The sequence below is a fragment of the Thunnus thynnus genome, chromosome 19 (assembly GCF_963924715.1).
Source record: "Thunnus thynnus chromosome 19, fThuThy2.1, whole genome shotgun sequence".
Taxonomy (NCBI): domain Eukaryota; kingdom Metazoa; phylum Chordata; class Actinopteri; order Scombriformes; family Scombridae; genus Thunnus; species Thunnus thynnus.
In genome coordinates, this window is record NC_089535.1 from 11,422,279 (window position 1) to 11,438,548 (window position 16,270).

Below are 16,270 nucleotides of genomic sequence, written 5' to 3' on the forward strand. Positions count from 1 at the left end.
AACACAAGCTCGAGACTGCAAACAAGATAGTGGACATCTCTTATTTTCATGCTACTCCACTGAAACGTTTGAACGTCTGAAACGTCTGAAAGGTTTTGCCCTGTCATAGAAACTACTGGTGCATAAATGAAAACCAACCATTATTCCACTTAAGCCAAGGAACATTTAAAGAAACCTTCACCAGTTAGTGGCCAAAACATGATTTTTTTGTTGCCTGAGTAAAGATAACAGCACCAATTTGATCACTCTAGGTGAATAAAAAGTTGATAAAAAAGAAGAAAATGGCAAATTAAGAATCTTAATAGCCGACTAGACAGCTCTACTAAATAATGTAGACGACACTAGTTGGTGGACTTACGGTTGGGGTGCTTGCAGATATATTTCCTCTTAACACTGCAGTTTTCATCATTCCACCGTCCCATGCTGGATCCTAGCACCTGACCGCAGTCCTCCCCAGGTTCATCACCCCAGTTATCAGGCTGGCCTAGCATCCAGTATCTGAAACAGGAGAGAGGATCATTTTAGTAAAATACTTAACACACCTTTGATTCAAGTATATCTTTAATAAATGTAATGCTTTTCTAATATATGCAATGGTATCAGTATAACACACGATAGGTATGAGATGTAAGGACTCCCATCACTCCACGCCCAGACACCCTCTCTGGCTTGGTCAGTCAGGCCGATCCAGTAGATCTCTGTGCTGATTTGTGTCCTCACCCATAACTAGAAAAATGACATAAAACACATAAACCCAGTGTCTACAACCATAAGAGAGGAAGCTTGTGTGTGCTGTCTCACCCTTTCATGAATGTCCTCAATGCTCATCAGGTTGCTGTTCTGCTCTGAACAAAATGCATTAGCCTCGAACCATGACTTTGTATCATTTGAAAAGAAGTAACATTTATCCTCGTACTCCCTCCAGCCTTGCTGACACTGCCCATGTGCTGAAAATACAACACAACATACTTTTACTGTGCACAAATATGACCAAAACATATTTTATACATTACAACAGAACACCACAACAAAGCAAAATATGTTAAACAGAACATGTCGAGAAATACAAAAGACTCACAGGAAAGTTCGTATTTTTTTTGCTGTTGCTGTGACACAGTTCATCCCTGAAAAGGAAATACTTTTTTCACTTGCCCTCCTTTACAGAAAAGTCACAGCTGAACACTGGTGCAAACTCACCAGTGTTTTAAGCTGCAGTACCTCTAGAGGCCACTAGATGCTGGAAAAAGTGACTAGCAAAACCCTGAACTTAAAAAAAATACAGATCAATAAATATCTTCCACAAGAAATTAGATTCTTAAAAGCTAATTAAACTTCTTCTTATGAGTCTAATATGTGTCTCATGGAAATTTTGACAATATTGCCCCATTTAGAGAAGTGGGGTGTGACACTATACACCACTATAGCTGCAATGGTTGCTACTCATTCACTCAGTCAGCTACAGACCGGCTACAGCTTGCTGCTCAGATTTCAGTTTTCTGGCTGATCCCACAGATCTAGTATTATTACTATTGTAATGATCACTTTTGTGGTGTGAAATTTCCAAATACTAGTTGGCAGCAAAAGTGGGATTCTGACACAGACGCTGTAATCCTAAAGTTTGAGGCTGAAGAGCTTTATACCTGCCGCATCACAATGTTTCTTAATGGAACATTAAGTGATGAGAGTTTAACAGTCAATTAAATATATATTAAATGCAGAGGTCTGTCAATTACATAGCTTTTAAATACCATAGAAATATTTAGTAAATACAGATGTGTGTAGAATTGATGCACCATTCCTACAGATTACAACTCATAATGGAATAACATCTCTAACTCAGAACGAACAGTGGAATAAAAATGATGTACTCTGATTACTTTTCATGGTTGATATATAAAAATGTGGCCCAGTGTTTTTTTCAATTTCACAGGCTGGTGAATCATTTGAATGCACATCAATCATAAAAGTCCCATGACAGACATCCACAGTCCAGCCATGTCAGTCAACTCTCAGCACCTCGTACAAAACTTTGGGTAATGTTTGACTTTAACAGCTTTTACAGACAATATAGAATCACATGTTTTGCACACATCCTTGATGGGTTGAAAGACCACAAGAAATCCATCAGATACTGAATTTACAAATGTATGGACGCTAATTCTGCAGTTTGGATCTCGACTGGTCCTGGTTTAATATAAAATATACCAGAATCCTCAGCTAGTTAAGACATGTATGTATAAACCACAGATTATTTCCTTCTAAAGAGAATTGGCAACACAAGAGAAATTGATCAGTGATTAGACAAATCTTGTCAAGATGTTTATTTTACCACAGAAAGTAGTAAAGGATGAGTTAAATACATTTTGGACCTGGTTTGGCCAAATTTAAGATAAATGTCAAATACATTCATGTAGGTGTGATCTTATAAAACAAAAAAAACAAAAACAAAAAAAGAAAGTAAAGTTTCTGTGTGAATACACTGCTCAGATTACTCCAGAATTAAATGTTTTAAGAGTTTTGTCAAGTTCCCGTGTCCTTCCTTTTATTAATTTTATGTCAAAGCTAAATATTCATGACAAGATTCGCAGGTCTGCACATCATGTGTAATGCAGTTTTCCTGATTTCCTCTAACCAACAGCACAAAGCACAAGTCATTTATTTAGTGTCCTCTTCAGCTGTCTCACAACAAAAAACACATTAGATAAAAAGGTTTCTATCCAGATTTGAGTTGTTTCTGTTAACTTGTCTTTATTTTAAGGATTGCAAACTAAAAAAACAGGGTCAGTGCTCTCAGGTGTTTGCTTTCTCCCTCTCAGGAGTCAAAAAAGCTTCACATGTACAAGAAAAAAAAATGCATTCAAAAAGGGAGACTTACCACAAGCAAGAAGAGCAGCAAAGCTAAACAGCTGCAGAAGAATTCTTTGTCTTCTGTCCATTTTTACTTTTCTGTGTTCGGCTCTCAAGGTGTGTTTCTACACATCCTAATAGGTTTACGCTTTTCAGCAAACTCCCCTGAGCCTGGCAGTGTGTGTATGATGTGATGTGTTCTAGCTCCGAGTTCTCAGATCTCTGAGCATCTTCTCTCTGAGTTCACCTCTTTTCAGCATCCGTCCAGGGTCCAAAGACTGAAAGCAGTAAAACACAGATGACAAACACTTGACCTCTTCACTCATCTTCTACATTAAAACTTACGGTAGTTTATTACCACATAAAACTTCAATGATCAGAAACAAAGTTTGTTATTTAGATTCCACCATGTGCAATATTTCAATTTCATAAATCAGAAAATAACAATTATCAATAATAAACTATTTGACTACATATACTAAAATGAACAGATTTTCTAAAGTTAAAAACATTTTTTGTAATTATTCAAGAAAGAATATGGTTAAATATCAACTTTTTCTTGCATTTACTATAATCTTTGTATTTATTTTCTTATTTTTTGTTGCTGAATGTGTTACATAAATAAAATCGACTTACCTAATGAAGCATTAAAAGGCCTGAAATATTTCATTTGATACAATTGCTGTGCGCCACTTCATTCTATTTACTTAAAAATAATAATAATAATAATAATAATAATAATAATAATAATAATAATAATAGTAATTGGAGAAAATAGCAGAATTGTGTGTGAGCTGTTGGTGTCGGCCCTAAGAGCTGATATCACATAATGATTATAAAAACACACAAGACGTTTCATACATTTTTTTCCCTAAAACATCACAAACTTTCAGGGTAGGTACACAATTTATGTAACTTGAACTACCTGGATGTTAAATCATTAGGACAGATCATCACATTTGACACAGTGAAACCACAAAGTCCAGAAGAAAGTTTATAACAACCACATGTCAACTGTCAATAAACTTTATACTGCTAAACCTCCGCCTCCAATTGTTACTTGTTAACTTGGTTTAATAGGATGTTACAAAACAATAAACACACAAATCAAATTCTCATTTACACGGTACGTTGCTCAGACGCAGCTTGAGGATTTATCAATATGACCTGAGCGTATGAAATGTCTACTTCTCAGAAAAAAGTATTTTATGAATCTTCATTGAGAGGTGTGTAGGGAAATGAACCATAAAAGTAACCAACCCCCACATACACTTTTGTCCAGAGCCTGGTGTGTATGTTAAAAGGGGTATTATCACAAATTTGATTGCTGAATGTTTTTGTTTTTTGGCTCCAGTTTATAGCAAACCAACATTTCATACACTGTTACTGAAGGAAAAGAAAGAGGAATCACGCCAATGAACGTAAAACACAACTTTATTGTACCAATTTATATCAATACCATGTAAATAAAAAGCACAAGATGGAAGCAGTCAAAAGGAGGAAGAACAACACAAAGTACAGCAAGTTTACAAAAGACTGTATCTGGCTCATTTGCTAGCAAAGTTGGCAGCAACTTACATTTTGGTGTAAAAATGATATACCAGGTTGATAATATGCACTAGTATTAATACCAGTAGGACACAAACTGTGCAATAATATGTATTTTTCCTAGTATAAATGTAATTAACATTTCTGTTTTCAACCAGCCTAAACTGTTGCCAGAAATGTTCCTAACATATGGCAGAAATAGGCATTAATGTTAAATAAACATCTTCAACTTATAACACGTATAACATGAAATTCTCTATTTAGGACAAAAATATACTCAGACTTCACATCTATTCTAGGAAAATAGTGCACAGCAATGGATTAGATAGTGTAGTAAAGGATAATACCAAAGATACACCTATTTTATAATACAAAATGTCCATATATTAAAATATAACAGAACCATCTGCAGACACAAACCTCAGTTGAATCTCATACACATCTGAAAGCACTCTGATTAGGATTTCTGACAGTCCAGCTATCGTCAAACACAAATCTTGGATTGGAAAAATCTTTCCCTGCAAGTTTGAACAGACCTCTGTACAATATTGTAAAACTGAACAAGAACCGAAGAGGTGCACGGTAGCTCTGATCAGTCCTTGACTCAGGTGTGTAGTCGTCACACCGTTATCACTTCTGAGGTCAAGGTAAAGGTGGCGACTTGGGATTCAGCAGAAGGTTGGACCGCATTTGCAGCTTCTTATAAACGGCTGACACACTTTGTTGTGTTTGGCACTTGCAGCAGTGAAATTCCCTGGACCTGCCATCCTAACATGATTTGTTCAAATCAGTCTCAAATGATTGTTCAAACACAATAACAGGCAAAGGCCAGCTGGAAGTGCTGGGGTGCGATCCAGCACGGCGCAGCTGGAACTGCTGATTGAATCAATCTGAAATGCATCTTTAAAAAAGTCTCACTGCTAAACGGACACTTTCACTTACCTTGGTATAAGATCATCAAAGGAATCTTGGAATTGTACTTGACATCTTAACGTCCTATTTCATATTTGTTGATGAAAATGTTAGTGTTCTAACAGCACACGCTGCACTGCAAAAAAAAGGCATTGAATCCAGTATGATTGTGTTCAAATTACTAATTAGTCACATCTCTGCAATAATGAAAACAACCGCAGAACCAAAGAGAAATCTAGAGACAGTCTTAATGAAGAGACCTTTGAAATTCTTTCATACTGGCCCACGATAAAGTCCATGTTCATAATGTGCACATTATGTGAACCTAGTAGCTCTGAATTGTAACTATCCTCTCATTCTTAAGAGGTTAGTATTGAGAACAAGACTCAGCTACTATTTTCCCTTAAAGTCAGTAAACAAATGAAAATACAGTACAAAATACTACATCACTGATTGCAAAATAACACCAACAGAAGTCAAGAGTTTGAATGTGTCATTTTGTCAGACAGCTCGGAGAAGACATTAGATTTGTCAGATATGCACTTCAAGTCAGTAAAATCCCCCCAATATTTCTCAGTCACTGTAGAGACTGAACATCAGCCTCACTGTTAGTCACACACTGAAGGCTGATGTTCAGACAGTGTCAACAGTAATGTGACGTCGCTGGGTGGAGACGCTCTGTCACTGTTAGTGTGCTTTGTTGTGTTGTGTGCTTTGTGCAGTGATCAGATCTGGTGGTGACCAGGAAGTCAGTCACCTGGGAGGTGGAGCGGAGGTCACATGCAGTTGACCACGTTGCTGGACCCCTGGCCGACGTCTCTGATCTGGCTGACGTGAGATGAACAGACAGCCACTCCGGCTCCGGCACGGCAATGAGACACTGAACCCACCAGCTCCCATCTGAAGAGCAGAGATACAAATCACGAGAAAATTATACAATGACGTCATATTAACAGCCTTCAAAAATACAACAAGTATACAAGTATGTGACAGGTTGAGAACTCTCTCAGTTTTCATGCAAACTAATCACACCTGGAGTTACAAGCTTCAAATGTGGATTGCTGTTCCGGGTACCATTAAATTTCCTCCAGTTTTTAAGCTCAAATAACATACTTCAGATTTTATTGGAGAAAGACCACACAGCTTTCTTCACCCACAAATATTTTCTTTGTACTGTCATCTGCAGTCTGTTTGTTGCAGGGTTTCTGTATTTGTTTGAATTTTTCTGTTTTTGCTTCTAAATACAGCATGTGTTGCCAACTGGTGAATATTTATTCATGTTGTGATTTCTAAAGATCCCTGCATTGGTCTCTCTCTGCCACTCTAATATCTAATATTCATATAGCAACAAACAGGCAAAAAGGCAAAATGTGATTGTTGCACCATTTTTGTGGTCTTGTCTAATATATTATAGACAACGTTCTATAACTTGTACAGTATCTGAACCTTTTTTTCCATTTATTTACATTGTCTTTGTCAAAAGGACAAGAACTGAATACAAAGTGTTGTTAAACTCAACTCTAAAATTATTTATTTATTTTATTAAATTGACAACCAGCTGCCTTTCAGTATCACACTATATGTTTTGTATCTGTATGTTTTGTCCCTGCTTTTTGAAAAAGCAGGGACCCGATGCCCGAAACTACCTACATTATATCCTGATGGTTTTTCACCACAGCAGCGTTCCTACCATTAAAACGAGCTGCTTCATTATCACACACTGCACCTCCATACCTTAGAAACACATCACATTATACGACTTTCATTCATCTCCTCCTCACCTGTTCATTCGAGGCTCGAAAGCCTCCACTGTGTTCAGGTAGATGTTTCCATTGTGGCCCCCGACTGCGAACACTCTTCCCATTACGGTGGCGACCCCAACTCCACCACGTGGGGTGGTGAGCTCAGACATGTACTCCCAGCGTTGCATTCGTGGGTCAAAGCGCTCTACGGAGCTCAGGGGTGAGTTGTCATCAAAACCACCTTTAGGAAAGATGAGGGGAGCAAAATTATTAAAAAATGACAAGAAAATTCATCTTGTAGATATCACTGGGGCTTTGGTAAGAAAAAAACTTCACATGATGTTACCAGTTGAGCAGACACAAGATAAGGTGATTTCATAAACCCATATTAAACCACAGCCTCTGACTAAGCAAAATGCCATAACAGAAGTTTTAATGAAGCTTGAATGACTCTTCAAATTCTAGTGGTACAATAAAAATCTCATCCTCTGTGAATCAGTTACGAGATATCTCTACAAAACATGAACTTTTGTCTTCCCTGATTTATGTATTTGTGTATAAAATTGCAGGGTGTCTACCCCAGAAGTCATGTGATCTGAGTGTATTGAAAAAATAAAAACAAAAAACACACACAAACCAGCAAAATAATAATATTATTAATGAAAAAATACATCTTCCAACAACTACTCCAACTAACAATATGTGGTTATCCAAGTGATCATATCAAAATATTAACAGGATTTGGAACCCAAGTGAGAAATCTCATCTGTCTAGTTTGCTTATTCCTCTCACCCACTACATAGAGGCAGCCATTGAGTTTGCTGACTCCATTTCCAGCTCGTCTCTGGCCCATCTCGTTGACCTCTGTCCACTTGTTGAGGTGGGGGTTAAACCGCTCCACACTGGACAGTGATGCCACGCCATCATTGCCTCCAACTGCGTACACGTAACTCTGACAAGCAGAGGGCATAATGCAATGAATTGCAGAGTAGTTATCATATCAAACACTATTTATTGGCTTTTGTCTCCAGTCTTACCCCCAACGCCACAGATCCCACTCCTCCTCTAGGCGTGTTCATCGGAGCCACAGCGCTCCAGCAGTCACTTTCAATGTCATAACGCTCCACGTCGTTGAAGCAGGAGTTGTCATCCAGACCTCCAATGGCGTAAATAGGACCACCAAGAGCTGCCAGGGCTATACCCCTCCTGAGAAACAAAGCAGAATATTTCTGCTATTTACCCAAGACTGTTAGTAAATGGTACACCGGGAGAAATGCATGTTATGGTATCAATTCCTGAGTATTTAACAGTGCTGAAAATGACAATCTTCTCCCATAAGGAAATAATGAATTGTTAATTTAGGTGCAAACTAACAAAAGGCTCAACACAGCACAGTAAAACAGCTGTCAGAGTGTAAAGAACAACATGAATAATTTCTAGGCCTTCAATACAAACATAACATTCCATATTTCAAATCACTTTGTTCAGCCTCGTGGATTTGGCCTCCCAGATAATCCTACTAGTTCCAGGAATTTCTTTTCTTCAGCCACCTCAGTGTAGTAGATAGACAGTCTTTTTTTTGAAGTGCAGACTCTCCAGAAAGCCCCATTCAGTATGTTGCAGTGTCTGTGTACCTCTTGGTGTTCATGGAGGCTTTCATCATCCACTTGTTGGTGAGGGGGTCAAACATCTCCATGTTGCCTAAGTGTTCATTACCATCATGGCCCCCAACAGCATAAACTTTACCTAAGAAAACCAACAACAAACAGATATGAGGTTGAGTCTTAATGATTATGTGACCAGATCAGTGATAACAAATGATTCTCACTTCTAGATTCTGTGAGACCAGACTAATTAGGCCTTTTGACAAGTAATCTGTAATCCAAATATTGATTTTATCTGCTAAATAATCTCAGTAATACACAAATATTAGTGCATTATTTTTATTTTTATAAAATGTCAGTATTACATGTCATAATGTAATAACTGTAGAGCAACGGGAACTTTCTAACCTGCCTTGTCTTTTACTTTCTGCAGTGTTATTATATACAGAGCACCTCTTACCTCCTACAGATATTACGCCCACGTGACGTCGTCTACTGTTCATTTCAGGGCCAAAGAACCAGCTGTTCTTAGTGATGGAGAAGCACTCTATGCTGCGAAATGGGTCACCAGAACCCCCCCGGCCACCAACACAGAACAAAACCCCTGAGGAAATCATTGGAAACAAAAAAAATAGTTGTCGCAGTGAGAGAACATATAACTCACTTTATGACCACAGAACATTTTAAAAATATTTAAAAACTTTCTATAAATAAAAAGTGATTCTATTTTTGTAAATTTGCTTATGTTAGGAAGATGAGACTACGCCTTTTACACACATAAACACCCAGAGAAGCATTTGGTTTTATGTGAGTAGTTTTTAGGATAAGAATAAAGAGCTAAATGTTGCTACAAATGCCATAAAACCAGCAGTTACATATACAAAACAGAGCACCACCATATAAGTACAACCTGCAGTGTGTTTCCGGGGTACGGTACGGACTGAATACTCAAAGTCCAGCACCACCTTGTTGCTGAGGTGCAGGTGGTAGTTCCTGGCTTCGTCCATCAGGTCTCGACAACTCAGGTTACCTTTGATCATATCGTCCTTAGCCACGGTTCCTGTCAGGAACTCTACAGGGAGCAGGGGGAGCCGCACCTAAAGTAGAGAACAACATACAGAATATTGTGGTTGTAAAAGTGATTACATAAAGTTGTGAACATATATATAACACTAATTACTCATGCTGTTATGTAACTAAACGTCCTTGTAGTCAGTAAAGTAGGTCATTCTGTCTAACTTCACTAGACACAAACACAAAACTTGTGGAGAAATTAAGGGAGACATTCATTAATAACATTAATTTATCTAAGCTCAACCAAACTATACCCTCGTGAGGCAAACTCCCTAACCTGACACATGATCTGGTCCAGCCAGGCCTCGTGGTGCTGTGGGTTTGCTTTCAGCCATTTCACTGCTGCGTTGTACACCTGTGTCTCTGAGTGGATATTAAGCTCATTGGAGGACAATAATGTGCGTAAGTGCTGAGGAGACACACATGTGAAGTCCTCGCACTCTACCACCTCAGTGAAATGTTCGCAGGCATAGCGGTCGGCCATGTCCATCAGGTCCACACGATTGTGGCTCTCAGCAAAGGTACGAACTGCCAGGCAGTTGGTGGGGTGGAAGTGGGCCTTCATGTACTCACAGCAGGCTCTCGCCACCAACTCCACCTAACAGATTCAGACAGTAATAAAGATTTTACACACTATCTCAAGGTCTTAGATAAAACTTTATAACTACACTTAACTATTCATTGAAAATGCAGTTCACGTAAAACAAGGAGAACAAAAAGCCTGCACTGCTTGTTGCACTTGTGTTTCTTTACCTGAAGGATGCAGGCAGCATAAAGCAGGGGCTGCACATTATCTACAGTTAATGTGAGCCTAGAGGAGTAGGCAAAATGTACCAGGTCCTGGATGGCATCACCATCAAAGTCCTTGATCTCTATCAGTTCCTGCTTAGCCTCTGACATCTCTGACAGGAACATGGCCCTGAGGGAGAGATAGCCATTTAGACAAGAACCAGGCAGAAGTCTTCCAAAAACAAGCTTTATGTTTCACACTTTTATGTTAGAATGAAATCATGTAGATAATTTGTCAAAAAAACAGTTTCACCCCAAATGAATAATATAAGACTCAATACTTTAACTACATGACACATGTATAACTGTTAATGACATTTTTTGATATATTAATTGTCTAATTTGATCTATTTTAGGCCAATCCACCAGTAAGAAAAAATAGTCTTTTATTTTACTACGGTGTACTGGAAACCACTATTATAGGCCTAGTTCAGAAAATAAATCATAAAAATGGAGCACACCTGAAGTAAGGGATAACACAGGCCAGCACCAGCTTGTGACATGGTATCAGCCTACTGCCAACCTACAGGAGAAACAAACACAGAGTACATGTCTTAACAGAAAACAAGGCACACCTACATGCAGTATTAATAATCTCACCACAGTTTGACATTAAGATGGAGTACTGTGATATCAGCAGCTATTTAGAGATAGAAAAAGATAGAGAAATTAGGCTCACATCTATAAAATGTTCTTCATGAAATCACAACCTTCAACCTGACATGACTGAAAACACAGAGACCAGTTGAGACATAAATATAGGTCACAAATATCTCTAATACATCTCGACAGAGTGACTGACCTTTAGTGTGACATCACAGAGCTCTCCTACTTCGTAGAAATGCCGGAGGGAATTATGGAAGTCCTTCCAGGCCTCATGAGCCTCGAACACAAAGGACCCGTCAGGTTCGCAGTCTGCTTTCGATGCCCTGTTTCCAGGCCGCTTCTCTTTGGACTTCAGCTGCTTGGCATGGTCTGGCACCACATCCCCTGGTGCCATAGCTGGCTACAGGAAACAACACCTGAACAAAGAGATGAGAGGGTTGAGATATACCATAGAAGGAAATCAGTTACTGTAGGTGTGGGCAATACTGAATCAAAATTAATATTACCAAAATGTATATAGAATTATCTCATTCAGTGATGGTAGTTAGTAGAGCTACAACGATTCCTTCGATTGGTGGAAAACTCATCAACAATTTTGATAAATCGACTGATCATTTTAGTCATTCTTTAAGTAAAAATGCCAAATATTTGCTGGTTCCAGCTTTTCAAATGCAAATATTTGCTGCTTTTCTGTGTTTTTTTTGAAGACTTTTGGGTTTTGGACTGTGTGTCGGACAAAACAAGACATTTTAAAACATGAACTTGAGCTGTGGAAAATTACAACAGGCATTTTTCACTATTACCTGACATTTTATAGACTAAATGATCAATCAATAAGTTCAAACGGATAATGAAAATAATCATTAGTTGCAGCCCTTGCAGTTAGCACTCTGAATTATATCTTAGAAAGTAATACTCATGTTCATTCCATTGAACCAAATGTTATCTTAGGGTTTCACCAGAACAACATTCTGTAATGGTAAAAAAATAAACAGCCTCAAGTACTTATCATCTAACTCACTAATCAAATTTAATTTGCTCTAATTTATGTAGACAGAATAACGATATCTGTATATATAAATTTTGTTGTGATACAATTATATGAAAACACTTAATTTTCACCCAGCCCTCACAATTTTCTCTGCCAATTGCAATTTATTTCAAATAGAGGCCACAACTTGGTTCAAATAACATTTTACAGGCTTCAATGGAGGAAACAAAAAGGAAATTAGTGGTGGGGGATATGGTTTGCCAGCTGAGCAAGTTTGGTCAGTATTCCTCCCCCCTCTCTCAGTGTCACTTCCCCTTTACTCATTCAGCAGTGACTGGAGGAAAATGTGAAAAGAAAATAGGACAAGCAGATACTGCGCTAACATAACACATTCAATCAAAATGCTACAAACACTAAGCAATCCAACCAGTAAAATTCCTACCTATTGCCGAGTCTGAATCAGATGAACAATCTTCACAGTTTGTGTCTCTAGTTGAGAACAGAGAAACTGAAAGCAGACAGCCAGAGGCCAAAACTCCACCCACACCTTACAGATGATGCACTGTCTTTCTTTTGAGCTATGCCTCTGACACTGAATAGACTCAGTGTATCACCCCCTCATCGCCAGTCCTCTCAGCTATAAGAGCAGAAAAACACCAAGTCCCATCATACGCACTGGTGATCAAAGGCTCCTTCAATATCCGTTCTACTTTGTAGAACTTGCGGATAGGCTTCATCTTCGAGACTGTTTGGTTTCTCAGCACATGGACGGATTTAGTAATATCCACTTAATTCAAAGTCAGATCCAAGATCAGTTGAAACACTTTCACAGCCTTAAGATGATAACATCCCCAGACTGTGTTGTATTATTTATTAGGAGTAAGTGGAGCGAGAGAGTCAATAATTTAACAACAGATGTATTGCACAACTACTCAACTCCACTGAAGAAAAAGTGAAAAACACTATGTGCAAACAGCGACCTCTTTTTAAATCTAGCAACGTCTTTCTATGCGTCTGTGTGTTTCACTCTGAGTCCACCATACAAAAAGAAAAGAAAAAAAAAAGACTCCCATTAGGCAACCAGCATGCCTCAAAGGCACAAAACATACACAGAAGACGGGTATGCTCTCATGAGAAGCCACTGTTGTCATGTCAATTTACTCCACCCACTTGCAAGAGGACACAGCAACTACACATACTGCTGCCAAATACTGCTTACCCTTTGATCAGAGTATTGTGAAAGTAATTTACCACTAATGACCCCGCTCCCCGCACGCTGTATAAATATATTTCCGTCACCACCTTCCTTTCGCAAGAGATTGAGGGTGAAGCGTCTTGTGAAAGATGACTGATAAAAATCAAGTAGACTATTTGTTATGCAGTCTCTTGGGTGTATTTTTACACTCATTTAACCTTTTGGATAATAATGTATTTTTTTCTGTCATACATGCATTTTTTTACAATTCAATCTTTCCCAGCACTTCGCTAGATTGTTTTGCCCCTCTCTACAACTATGTAGTAGATATTACATGAAGTCTGACAGTAATCCTGGATGTCCATCTTGCACAAGCCTAACTTTAATTCTAATTTACCAAAGTAGCTCTACTATGTCCCAGACATTTGAGACACTCAGGTATAAAAGTGTGCAAGCTAAATGTTGTTGGACATGGCCAAAATATACAGTGTAGTGAGTAATAAAGATGCTTGAACAGCTATCAGTTACCCCTCTAGGACCACTGCATGCCAACACATCATGTAGCTAAAGGATGCTGATATTTAAGATACCATCGTTACTACAAGTATGGCACCAAGCTGTTTAAGTATACAGCTAGTGGCTTAAAATGTTGTCTAAAATAATTATGAAGAGGGGTCGAGGTTATCTGCGTTTAATACGCAAAACGTACACACAGTCATTACAGTTAGCACACAATATGAGGCACAACAGTCGTTAAAATATGGAATAAAATTGGCAACCGCACGTCAACAGTTTGTGAAGCAAGGCGAGCTTGGGTATGAGAGGTTAACTTACCACATTCAGTATTCACAACATATACACGTTTCTCTCTTAAGAAAAACAGACAAAATACAACACTACAACGATAAATGTTCACGATAAAGATATCTAATTAGCCCAACGGTAGATTAACGGTTAGCTTGTTCGCTAAGCAGCTAGCATCAGCACGAGAGCTAATCTTAGCAGGCAGGAGACGAAAAAGAATTAAACCCTCAATTTAACGAAAATACTACATGTAGACAGATACAAATTACTATAAAACCTTGCTTATTCGTTACAATAGATGAAATGTATTTAATTTGGATACCTCATGTCGCAGGAAGAATTAAAATGCCGGCTTGGTTGAAAGAAATGTTTGGCATTTGCACGTTTGTTGTGATTCCAGGTGCTTCATGGGTATTGTAGTTGTAATACATCACATTTTAGCAACAACCTCATGAAGCAAAGCAGAAAGCTAATTAAAAGCTCTTTGTGCTTAAAAAGTCAAACAATGGGAAGTTTTAAGCTCGTCAGTTGTTTCATCTGTGATGCTGATAAGTTTATCAGCACATCTTCCAATATATTTAGACTAACATCATGCAGGAATGTTTAAGGGTGTGGGTAAGCTTACTATTTTTAACTCAAAGCAAAATAAACAAGACTAGGAAACCTAGTGTGTGGCTGGACCTTGTATGGTCAATATGGGAAATTGTGGCCAATTTGTAACAGGGACATTCAGTGATCTACAATGTGAATTCCTGGATATTAAATGTTCGTCTGCAATTTTCTGTGGTGGTCCCAGGAATATTTGTTGGTTAAGTGTGTCAAAAAAGGTTATAAATGCAATTGCAAGAACAATACTTTCCACTCATAACTTTGAATGTTTGATTTGAAAGATAACTTATTTTGTTTCTAATTATAACTACTCTAATTATCTTGCTGTTAAACAGGGGTTTAGCCGATTTCATTCCTGCAGTCGAGAGCTTGAGCAGGAAACACGTCAATCTGCGTCACACTGCTTCCATCATCTCAAAGAGCAACAGCCAATGAGGAAGCTCCAACTCTTGACCTGCTGACCAATGGTGTAACTTCATCACTCATTCACAACCATGGTTATTTACTAACAGATTTCTCTGGTATTTTTAAGAATGTCACTGTCAAAGTTAATTTACAGCAACACTTACAGTTTAACTGTAACTTTAGTTTATTTGCTCTGACACATCAAAGAGTCATAGTTATGGCAGACAGACATAACACACAACATATTGTTTTCAGTCACCAAGTACTGTACTCAGATTGAGTTAACTTTGCCTTGTTTTGTCTTCTGTCTCATTGAACATAAAGCTCCAGCACATAACACTGATATGATCAAAGTAACACACTAAAATTGCCAAGTAAGGAAATGTTATACTATAATTACAACTGTTATATGGCTACCATCATGTAAACTATATTGGCTCATAAAATCTATCCTAAAATTATACATAAACAACTCCTTCATAGCCTGATTGACTTCTATTCTACTGCTGTACCTTGCAAACACTAGGCAGAAACACTGAAATCAGGACATTAATATGGATCAATTTCATACTTATACATGAGGATGACATTCTCAATATAAAATGTATTAAAAACCAGTGTAACCACAAATGACTAATTTGGTGAGATCCAGGTCCATGGATGCAAAAGTCTGCATCCATGGACTTCACAGCAGTGTTACAGCAGTTGGTGTGAATCTTTACATTTACATTCTTTTATATAAATCACTTATATTTCTTTGAATGTGATCAGTTCAGAACAAAAACTTGGTACAATAACAGAATTTCTTGAGACTGAAAACTAAGGTTTACACTCCCTTTCAGTGCCTAAAGCCTAATATGCAACCTTTTATTTATTTTTATTAACTTTATTACAACCAAAGCTACCTGAGTTTATTTAACTTGAGAATGGAAAACTAAAAATGTCATTTAATTTAAGGTACAGAGATTCATAGTTTTCTTGTAATTTAATGGGACACCAATTGTCAGCTGGAATAAATCAGCCAGCTTCTATGAAGTGAATGAGAGATGCAGAATAAACAGAAAAAAAAGAGATTAAGTCTTAAATGTACATTAAAAAATAATTATAAACCCATACTCGGCTAGTAAAAATGACATTCACACAA

At 37.9% G+C, this 16,270-nt stretch overlaps 2 protein-coding genes across 10 annotated transcripts in view; both read right to left on the minus strand.

Annotated features, from left to right (window-relative positions):
* Positions 1 to 2,986, minus strand: part of LOC137170273 (uncharacterized) — a 19,733-nt gene extending 16,747 nt beyond the window's left edge. The window contains exons 1-5 of one of the 2 annotated variants that reach the window (XM_067573506.1): positions 2,876 to 2,957; positions 1,198 to 1,266; positions 802 to 947; positions 614 to 726; positions 359 to 498 (exon numbers count right to left, since the gene is read on the minus strand). In XM_067573506.1, coding sequence (XP_067429607.1) covers positions 359 to 498; positions 614 to 726; positions 802 to 828 — 280 coding nt within the window. In that variant the 5' untranslated portion in view covers positions 829 to 947; positions 1,198 to 1,266; positions 2,876 to 2,957. Of the gene's footprint in view, positions 1 to 358; positions 499 to 613; positions 727 to 801; positions 948 to 1,197; positions 1,267 to 2,875 lie in introns of both variants that reach the window. The other variant, XM_067573505.1, reaches the window with a different exon arrangement.
* On the minus strand, positions 2,291 to 14,540 carry klhl8 (kelch-like family member 8). 8 transcript variants are annotated; one of them, XR_010924584.1, is made up of 14 exons: positions 14,435 to 14,540; positions 11,319 to 11,538; positions 10,978 to 11,039; positions 10,481 to 10,646; positions 10,005 to 10,325; positions 9,564 to 9,750; positions 9,114 to 9,257; positions 8,684 to 8,795; positions 8,087 to 8,255; positions 7,842 to 8,001; positions 7,089 to 7,290; positions 6,065 to 6,207; positions 5,338 to 5,443; positions 4,264 to 5,163 (listed from the first exon to the last, which is right to left on the minus strand). XR_010924584.1 is itself a non-coding variant. In XM_067573515.1 (13 exons), the coding sequence occupies exons 2-12, from the start codon at positions 11,514 to 11,516 to the stop codon at positions 6,084 to 6,086; spliced, it is 1,845 nt and encodes a 614-aa protein (XP_067429616.1). In that variant the 5' UTR covers positions 11,517 to 11,538; positions 14,435 to 14,540; the 3' UTR covers positions 2,291 to 3,125; positions 6,065 to 6,083. The 8 variants fall into 8 exon arrangements, 6 of the variants coding, with proteins under 6 accessions (XP_067429616.1, XP_067429617.1, XP_067429615.1 ...); XM_067573515.1 differs by lacking the exons at positions 4,264 to 5,163; positions 5,338 to 5,443 and adding an exon at positions 2,291 to 3,125; XR_010924583.1 differs by having other exon boundaries at positions 5,338 to 6,207.
* Positions 14,541 to 16,270: the final 1,730 nt, after the last annotated feature.